This window comes from Cebus imitator, unplaced genomic scaffold (genome assembly GCF_001604975.1).
Source record: "Cebus imitator isolate Cc_AM_T3 unplaced genomic scaffold, Cebus_imitator-1.0 Scaffold84, whole genome shotgun sequence".
Taxonomy (NCBI): Eukaryota; Metazoa; Chordata; class Mammalia; order Primates; family Cebidae; genus Cebus; species Cebus imitator.
Window position 1 is genome coordinate 5,987,935 of NW_016107399.1, and position 10,577 is coordinate 5,998,511.

At 41.7% G+C, this 10,577-nt stretch overlaps 1 protein-coding gene across 9 annotated transcripts in view; it reads right to left on the bottom strand.

Annotated features, from left to right (window-relative positions):
• The window catches only part of SCYL3 (SCY1 like pseudokinase 3), a 43,017-nt gene extending 34,791 nt beyond the window's left edge, over positions 1–8,226 (bottom strand). For 3 of the 9 annotated variants that reach the window (XM_017534128.2, XM_017534131.2, XM_017534130.2), the window contains exons 1-2: positions 7,760–7,864; positions 2,691–2,917 (exon numbers count right to left, since the gene is read on the bottom strand). Coding sequence is in view for 5 of the 9 variants with exons in the window: in XM_017534125.2 (XP_017389614.1) it covers positions 2,703–2,867 (165 nt within the window). In the remaining 4 variants the exon portion in view is untranslated. Of the gene's footprint in view, positions 1–2,690; positions 2,918–7,447; positions 7,699–7,759; positions 7,931–7,977 lie in introns of those variants that run through there. The other 6 variants (XM_017534126.2, XM_017534123.2, XM_017534125.2 and 3 more) reach the window with 5 other exon arrangements.
• Between the last annotated feature and the right edge of the window lie 2,351 nt (positions 8,227–10,577).

The window sequence follows — 10,577 nt, forward strand, 5'->3', positions numbered from 1 at the left end:
AAAAAAAAAAAAAAAAAAAAAAAAAAAAAAAAAGTCAATATAAGGAAGAGGAGAACAGCTTTCCCCAACTAGGATGTAAGCTCTTCTGGGCATAGCCATTATCTCTTCAATTTCTTGCCATGTCCACACAACTTGCATTCTTAAACATGTTGACCAACCCTTCCACAACAGCCGGAATCCATCATGGAGAACAGCATAACGACTCGGACAATACTAAATACAGCACTTATATAGCATCTGTATACCACTCCTAGAGAGAGTCCAATGTGATTCCTGGCATAAAGACACTCAAGAATCATTTTTATAAGCTTTTATAAGCTTACCACAAAACCCTAACTAGACACTTAGATTACAGCAAACTGTAACAACCAAATTCAGGCTTAGGATTCATCATTCTTTATAGGCTTATATATGAGTCATCATCATCAGTGAGCAAATTACACTATTAATTATAACTTATGAATTCAAGATAAAATGAGATGGTCAGACAGAACTAAGTATTTCTCATATTATTTTGTGGACAGAGCTTATACCTGCATTTCATCTTGGTGCACTATGGATTGTTATTTTTTTGCCTGTAACAGTGGAGAAAGTGTATATTGTTATCCAATATCTATCACAGAAAACACTATCTATATATTTGCTTGAAATGATCGTTAAAACTATCAAAGGTGTGACCAACAATCTGAACTCTAGAGAAAGTGAGGCAAGCTAAATATATTGTTTTAGTATTTCACATACCTAGGACATCAAATTCCTAAAATCTAACACATTGAATGCCATACATTTCTCAAGTACTGTGACCTAGTTTTTAAGAGTATGAGAAACATTCTGAGAATCTAAACTCCTTGTCACTTTGTTGCAATTTCAAATTTCCCAGATTCATATCTGAGGTTTTCAAAGCCACAGAATGGCTTAACAAGAGACAAAGATGAACTAAAAGCAGACTCAGATATGGCTTAAAAGGATATCTATGGATACTAAGGGGGAATAAATCCCTCTCAAGCTTCAAAAGTCCTTTAGCACAGAAGTCCTCAAAAATGGAGAGTGGACTTTGTGTGTTTTTCCTTTAAAAACTTCATCTAGGCTATTCAATTTTCTTGGTACATGCATCATAAAGGGTAATACAATTTTTTTTTTCTCTTATAAAGAAAAAAATACTAAGGCTCTAGTTCCTCAGTGATAACAGTCACTTTAAGTTATTATAAAAAAACAATATGCACAATCTTATTAGATGAAATTAACAGGAGGCATGTTAGACATTCACTGTAAGAACAAGAAAGCGAAGTAAAGTATTTTGTCTTTTGCAAAATCACAATAAAAAAATTCTTAACTGTGCCAGGCACAGTGGCTCACACCTGTAATCCCTGCACTTTAGGAGGCTGAGGCGGGTGGATCACAAGGTCAAGAATTCAAGACCAGCCTGGCCAAGATGGTGAAATCCCATCTGTACTAAAAATACAAAAATTAGCCAGGTGTGGTGGCAGGTGCCTGTAATCCCAGCTATTCGGGAAGCTGAGGCAGAGAATTGCTTGAAACCAGGAGGCAGAGGTTGCAGTGAGCTGAGATCACGCCACTGCATTCCAGCCTGGGCAACAAAGCAAGACTCCATTAAAAAAAAAAATTCTTAATACCTAGATGATGTAAAAAAAGAGTCAAAAATGTGGTTCTACCAAAAAGCAAAATTACCTAGCAATCATACAGCCAGCTATACTTTTTACCACAACACATTACTAGGAAATGCATCTTGAGAGAATTGTTATACAACCTTAGGAACCATCTTGTAACAATTTCATGCTTAATCAAAAATACAACATCAAATAAATAACTGTTATGACTAATGGAAGACCAAAATTCCACTAATATAATCTTTTATAATCATTTTAAAAATTAAAAAAAATTTAGAGTCCTATGAAAGAGATATCAATGTTCCATACCTGTTGATATTACAAAGGGACTCAAGGTAATAGAGATCATAATTCTAACAAATTCAAGATATCAAGTTCAACCCGAAACTAGCATGCCTACCAGAGTAAACACCGAAGAATTAATTTACTACTATAATTACATTTTCCTTTTTAGAAGATGATGTATCTGAATGGCTAAATTTCCAAAGTGCTAGCTATCCAAAGAAATATCAACTAATGCCTTCATTTTCCCTAATTCAAAAAGACACTTGGGGTTATTTTATTGATTTATATTCCACAGTAAAACAATTTTTCTCATAAGAGGCCAGGGTCTCCTGAGTGTCAGAAAACATGCTAATGTACTGGCACCCTCTGTGCAGAGCGGTGATTACAAGGCATAAACTACAACGAGCTTTTCCCTAAAGAGGAAACTGACGCCTCCAGAATGTTGTTGTCAATACTGAACTGCATTTTGCTAGGCTAGATTAACTCCTGACATCTTGTATTAGCTATATAAAAATGTCTCCCCAACCTTCTCACTAGAAAAACAAACTATGATGATAAAAGCCATCATACTGAGTTTTATGATGTTTTTTGCCTTACAGGTATGGTGCTTGACCATGTCATGCGCGTAGGAGATAGGCCCATGAAGTAAGGGCAATGTTTTGAAAGGACAAAAATAATAAAATACTGGTCCTTGTTATCTTATCTCCTTCAACCTTTACTAATTTTATATATTTTAAATAGAAAACAAGATAGTAAAAAGTACTATTAAGTCGTCACCTATTATGGTACCTTGGCAGCTTTATTAACCTTGTCTTCATTTTCTCTCTTATACACAAACACTGAAGCAAATTTGCCATCTTGCAGGACAGCAGGATAAACAGCAAGTCCAGAGGGTAAGGTAAATGGTGGTTCTTTCAATGTATAACTCTTTAAAGCACTGTTCTCTGATCCCATCCCTTACGTACTGAGGCAGTACTGCCACTCTTCCTCAAAGCCAAGCAGATCTAAAAGAAAACAGAAAACAATTTCAAACATGAATCTCTATCTGCAACATGAACAAGAGATATCCAGACATAGCCACTCCAGACTACTAGTTTCTGCAATCCTCATAACTAGGACATCTGACAGTAAAAATGGTAAATGCTCAGCAAGTTACCAGCAATGCTTGTTAATTAACAAGAACTCTAGAGAAAATGCACATTACTAAATAGTCACATGTAGTTACTGTGCCTCCCCAAACTCCACTGCATACAAACTTTCAGAGTGGAAAGGCAATCAAAAATGGATTAAGGTAATTCATACTTCCTAACTCACTTGTATATCCTTGCTTCCAAAGGAAAATGCTGTAAAACTTTACTATTATTCAAAAGCAATAAAACTTCTGTATGTCTAAAATAAAGGAAAACAATACAAATTGGAGAATACTTATAACAATGATGAAAATCATTATTTTAATGTTAGTATGTTGAAAAAATTGTTAATATGAAAAACACACTAACAAATGAAGAGCTCATACAAACCAAGTAATATACTAAACACCAGTACAATAATGGTAAGGAAAACAGACAACTCCCTGAAGAAACACAAATGACAATAAACGTCAGAAAAAGTGCAATCGCACTACCCTTCAAAATTATGACAAATAAAAAGGGGAAACTGCCAAACTGACTCTCCAATAATCTCAAATGCTAAAAAAAAAACCCACAAATACACAGAATTCAAATGCAAACTAAGACAAAATACTTCAGTGCTTGTCTAGCGAGGGGGCACAGTTAGAGGGACCAGGAGAGAGGAAAGGATGATCATGATGTATGAGGAAACTTTTGGATTTGGGGAGGATGGATATATTCATTATCTTGATTATGACGATGGCAATGGGTGATTATAAATGTGAAAACATAAAACTGTACACTTTTTTCCAGTTTATTCTGTATCAATTACACCTCAGAGCTGTTTTAAAAAGAAATAATACGCACACATACACACAGAGACTTGAAAATATACATGCTGAAGTATTAACAGAGGTTTGCTAGGGGAGGGGGTTAGATTACAGGTAATTTTATACACACACACTTGCCTCCACCTTCCAAATCTACAGTATGAACATATCTTTCTTGACAACAGGGATACAAACTCACAGGATGACAACAGGTATTGTGCAGCACCCCAGCAATACTGGCAGCCTGGCACAGGGACCTACTGTGTGTGCACGGGACCTACTGTGAGAGGCTTGCATTCTGAACAGAGTGCTATCACAGAGTTCCAACCAGGACTGCAGTTTCAGTACTGCCAGATCACACCACTTATCTTGAGGAACCGAGAGCCTGAATAGTTTTGCGGAAATCTCCTTATTTTTCAATGTTGGATCAAATGTTTTTTAAGCCTATATAGGCCAAACAACATATGTCTGAAAAATCTGTGGCAGTTTTCAGTGGTGGCTTTACCATAATATAAAAATCAGAAAATAGAGTTCTTACTAACTCTGGCAATGTAGAAAGCAAATTGCTACAAATACGGCCAATAATTATATGTTGGCCTTTAAAAATCTGTTTAAAATCTGTGTTCTTTGGACAAATATAAACTCAATAATCATTACATATTGACCCTCTATTTGGATTTTTTCCCCACCTCGGTGAAGTTCCACACAACACTTTCTACACTGAATATGTAATGCTGCTCAACACACATGCCTAGAACAAAATTTGAAATGCCCACAGATCCACAACCATTATTATATAAGAAACACATGTATAAAGGCTAAAGTTACCTAAAATTGAAGCTTTTCAAAATCTAAAAATGTTTCAGAGGGCAAGAACTAAATCTGCTTTGTAACAAATTTACTGAATTCCTACCTACCTAGCAATGTATCTTTCTTAAAAGTGACAGAGAAGCAAAAAACAGTACTTAAAAAAACGCCAAGTATGGCAACTTTGGTAATATTCACCTTTCTGTTGGGACTACAAATAAAAAGTTTATGTGGGACCATGGGGAAAAACCAACTATGTTAATCCCCCTCTATTCTGGAGATGAGGTGCTGGCCAAACTGTGACAACTTCCTGCGGAGTAGTGAGGCTCACGCATAGCACTTGACCTTGCCACCTCTTCTTGGGCACAATTAATGTTGTCATGTACCTATCCTGGGCCAAAGGGCAATGAATTCACAAATTAGCCATCAGTCCCATGGCCTGAGTGAAGAGATAAACTGGTCAGATCATTGTCTCCCCCAGGAATTTAAACTAAGAACAATTTTTGCCTATTAGAAGCATAGCTGAAGGTAGAAGGATGCTATGAGGTAGAGCTGGAGCTATGGCAAACCGAAGCCATATGAAGTCAGAAACTTGTCAAGCACAAGGAAGTCAGTTGTTAGGAAATTTTAAAAAGCAAACACTGAGACAGTAGCTTAGTCATACTTAGGGGCACCTTACTATTTATCCATCTCAAGGCTACCAGAAGCCCAGCCTCAAATCAAATTCCACCCAGATACCCTAACATCCCACTGATACCCTCACAACCAGCCCCCTTGCCCTCAGGTCTCTTGAATGGGTCCATGTGCTTTGCAACTAATTGCCATTTCATAGGCAGAAAACTTTACTGGTCTCCAACTCCTGCCTGAAAAGCCAGTCAGACTGGAAGAATGAGTTACAGAAGTGTTACTTTCAAAGGATCTGAAGCTAGTCTAACCTCCTTTCCTCTCTTAGGGAACACAGAACACAGCTTTCCAAAACCAACGCACAGTAAGAGAAAAGCAGCCAATGAGGGACTGTATGTAAATGAATATCTTCTTGGCAGAAAATCATGCTGTTTATTTAGTGTTAATATTAGTTTTCACAGGAGATAAGGCTGCCATTAGGATTCAGGGTCAGTGCTCTGGCTACGTGAATGGCAGTCAGCAGAGGCAGTAGCAACGGACATCTAATTTACTTAGCTATTTTGAAATACCAAAATACTTCCTTGTGGGAAACATTGGGCCTTGCAATAGCTATTAACCTTAGATTTTATATGAATTCCACTATAAAGTAATTAACAAAGTTATAAAAGCATTAGGAAATAGCTAAAATGGATCATTTTTCTTAGCAGTGTATTTTAGGTCTAAGACTTTTTAAAATATCACTTAAAAATGAAAAAGGGATGACTCCATTTCTTGAGAGAACTGTATAGGATGCCATTTTCTTGTTCTGAAAGCATGTTAACTTTGACAGAAGTCCACTGATACCATCAGTGTAATACTGACAGAGTAGTAGGATTCAATTCTATGTCGCCAGTGCAAACTTTATTGGGGGAAAATTAAAAAGGTGTGCTGTTGATTGCAATTTGAGAATTTTTAAAGCAGTAATTAAAAAGGTATGCTGTTAATAGGGCCAGGGTCTCCTTCTGTTCTTGCTGGCCTGGGGTGCAGTGGCTCTAACCTACCTCATTGTAACCTGGAACACCTGGGCTCAAGCTACCCACCCTCCTCAGCCTGCCCAGTTGCTGGGAATACAGTCACGCACCATCATGCCCGCCAAACAGTGCTTTAAAAATGATAATTCAGCTAAAATGGATTTATTGAAACTTAAGAAAAGCACCTGGACTTCCAAAATGCTTTCCTGGTGTTTTGAGGAGGGGGAGAACACAAAATCTTGCTCATTAGCTTTGAAACTAAAAAGTCACGAGGTAGAAAAGGATATTCTAGTATCACAGCATAGGTATTTTGCAGCATTTAGCATCTCCACTCTATTATAAAATACTGAATTGACAGTCTCTGACTTAAATATGCATCACAGTCTTCCTTTAATAATCTCCCTCCACTCTTGCCTACTTGGGCAGCACATGAAGTTTCTGGACCGCTTGTAGGTTAAGAAAACCCTTGTCTAGGTCAAAGGGCAACTCATACACTCAACTAAGAAATTCTTGTGATCTAGGGAAATGTTTCTACCAAATATTTTATTTTCCCAGCAATTAATCGAGACTATCTTAGTCCTAGCTCTCAGAGCTTGAAAGTTCCAATGATAACGCCTTGCACTGTGAGTATTAAGGATGCACTGTACCGGCTGATATTCCGCTTTCGTCTGTTACAGGTATGTATCCCCTCTGCGGAACTCAGTCCAGCATTGCTAACTGAGGAGCAACACACAATAAAGTCTTCATCGACCAAAATAATTATGATTTCAGCTCAGAGATACAACATTTTAAAGGCATGAGTCCTTAAAAAGAGCAGTAAGTGACCCCCCCAACCCCAAATTCGAGACCCGACTCCGAGAATTTCACTTGGTTTCCTGAATATGCCCTTCCAAGAAATGTTTCATCTTTATTCTAAACAGAAAGCATTACGCCAAGACGGGAGCCAGCTGGGCCTTGGGGAAACGGGCACTGGTCTCGGATCAAGAATGAGGCCGCCATCCCGAGGGCGGGCGCGCCCCCAGGTTCCCCCAGAGCTCGCTCACGGACGCCCCGGGACAGTGACCCGCCCAGCCGCGCACCCTCGCCCTGCTCGCCGCGACCCCAAGGAATCGCTGAGGGGCCGGGACGCCGCTCTCGCTTCGCTGGCCCCTCACCTTCCACACCTCCCCGCGAACACCGACTCCGCGGCTGCCTTGGAGAGCTCTGGCCGCGTGCGCCTCACCCGGCGGGGGTCGCCCGCAAAGTGCAGATTACAAGGCGCCCTGCAATCAGCAAGGACAGGTTGCTCGGAAGCGGAGAGCACAGCTCAACCGGCAGCCGGCGCCGTGCCGGGCTCGCTCCCGCGGGGGGCCGAGAGCGCAGAGCCGCGAGCAGGGCGCGCGCCCGCTGCCTCCTCCCTGCCCGGCCCCCTCCCCCACAGCGCAGTCCTGCAAGGACTCGGGGCGCAGTGCAGGGCTCCCTGTTACCTGCGGGAGGGCAGCGGGGGAGGAGGCCGAGGGTCTTGGCTCTGGTCCCCTCTTGGCCCCCCTGTTGACACCAACCACCCTGCCTGCCGGTAAATCTGTGGCCACTACACCCACAATTTTCTGGGGGCGGGGTTTCTCCCACACCATAGAGACGGGTCCGGAAACGGGACAGAACGCCCGCCTTTCTCCCTCCGACGCCACCACTGAGGCCAACGAACCGGGAACCGAGGTAGAGGGCCGCACAGAAGAGTCTTAGGCCGATGCCATCTTGAGTGTGGGCGCCGTGACGACACCGCGTTTCACTCACTGCCCCAGCGGTCTACTTAATCCATGAAGATGTCCCCTGTCTAGACGTTTGGGTCGAATGCTCAAGTTCGGCTTAACTTGAATTTTTAGGCTTTTAACAGCACTTTAATTTCATTTCCGCCCAAATTCAAAATGGCTGCTGGTCACTTCTAACAAATAGAGGTGAAGGGCGGAGAAAAGGAGTACCGGAATTAGCGAGTACTTTCGGGAGAGTGACGTCACTCACCTTGCAGCTCTGATTGGCTGGGCTGTGGGGCGGAGTCGTGCGGAGATAATGCTGAAGCTGGGAGGTCCTGGTGATTTCGCTTAATCCTTGAGAGGGAAGGTCCTGAATCACACTTCAGCAGAAGCTAATATTTGGAAATTGTAATTTTAAGGCAGTAGTCTCCCCCGTCCGTACTTTCCGCAGTTTCAGTAACCTATGGTCAACCTTGGTTCAGAAATAGTAAATTGAAAACTCAAGAAATAAACAATTCTTAAGTTTCAAACTGCTTGCGTTCTGAGTAGCCTGATTAAATCTCTGGCCATCCATTCTGCCCCACCCTGGGCACGAATCATCTGTCCCAGTTAGCCCCACAGTGCACAGTATCTGCCCATTACTCACTCATTACTCAGTAGCTGCCTTGTTAACAGATCCACCTGTAGTGGATAATGAGCGAGACACCTGCTTATGTTCAGGTGACCCTTATTTTACTCAATAATGGCTGCAAAGCGCAGGAATTGTGGTGCTGACAATCTGGTTATGCCAAGGAGAAGTCATAAAGTGCTTCCTTTAAGTGACAAGGTGAAAGTTCTGGACTTAATAAGGAAAGAAAAATAATCATATGCTGAGGTTGCCAAAATCTATGATAACAAATTATGTATCCGTGAAATTGTGAAGGAAAAAGATTCGTGCTAGTTAAGTAAGAACCTGTCATGCACTGTGGCTGTAACTTCCGTAGTTTGAGGTGCAACAGCAAAAGACTGAAAAGGGATTACATTTGTGGTGGGAGACATGAACAGAAAACGTGTTCCAACTGACCACAGTATTTGGCCAGAAAGTGTTGAGCCTATAGGAAGACTTCAGAAAGGGATCACCTGAAATTAAGCACACCCCAAGCCATTTATTGCAAGTAAGGGATGGCTACACAGATTCAGGAATAGGTTTGGACTGAAAACCATAAAAATAACTGCAGAGACCACATCTGCTGATGAAGAAGCTGCCACATGTCTGGCAGGGCTGAAGAAATTGATGAAGGAGAAAGGCTTCCAGGAGATGGATGGAGAAGTTCAGAAAGTTATTCAGGTAGCAATGAAACCGCCTTTGCAAAATTGTGACTAAGACAGTGAAAGAGATCCAACTTAACCAACTCCATCTTGTCTCTAACCTCCAAGCTGCCCTTGTTCATTCCCGGGTGTAGGCTGAACTAACTTTGGGAGGAACTTAGCTTATAACTTACAGTTTAAAATAAAGACAATAAAAGCCCTTTCCCAAAGCAAACCTCCTTCTTGCCTGGCGTCTAGACTACTAACATTAGCCACAAGATTAGAAATTATGGTTTAGGAGTCATGCAGCTAGAGGCCACAAGATTCTGACCCTCCCTAAATTGCTCCTAAGATCAGTGCTTGAGTTGTTTTGCAGACCCTGCAACTTGATGGATCAGATAATACCACCCAGATGGATAAACTGGCCCAACTAATCTTGTGACACTCGCCCCCCACACCCAGGAACTGACTCAGCACAAGAAGACAGTGCTGCCCCATAATTTCATCTTCAACCCAACCAATCAGCACTCTCTGACTCACTGCCCCTCCCCATCCACCAAATTGTCTTTAAAAACTCTGACTGCTGGGGGAGACTGATTTGAGTAATAATAAAACTCCAGTCTCTCACACAGCCAGCTCCTTGTGAATTCTTTCGCTATTGCAATTCCCCTGTCTTGATAATTTATCTAGGCAGCGGACAAGGTGAACCCACTAGGTGGTTACAGCAAGACAAGTTGATGAAGAAGGATTTGTCAATATGCTTGATGAAAAGGTGGAAAAACATATCAAAGGCCTCTATTCATTCGGAAGACAGGTTTAACTTTCTCATACTAGAAGCAGGGCTTAGTCACCCTGGACAGTTTCCAGTTCTTTGCCTCCTCTCAGTTCCTCTGTGTGGTCACTCCAGACATCTCCCTTGTATGACCACCTCTGGTGACCACTGCACTATCAAACCATCAGGTACAAGCTACATGTTTCCTCCCATTGTCTCCTATACCCCACGTATACTGTGCAGATATGCCTCAGTGACCACCTCTTAGTCACAGTGTGAGGCCAGGGAACTTTGAAGCCAGCCAATTAGAATTCTTCAAGAGGAACCTGGTGGGGTAACATCCAGGACCACAGTAAGGGCTTTGGCCCACAAGTCCCCCTGTCTTGTTTCCCACCCACTGGGGTGTGTGTGTCTCCCCCTTCCCACTGGCCGTGTGAGGCATGCTGTCCTCTTAGGGATCTGTAAGTAACGAAACTGCTTGCTATTTCATATGTT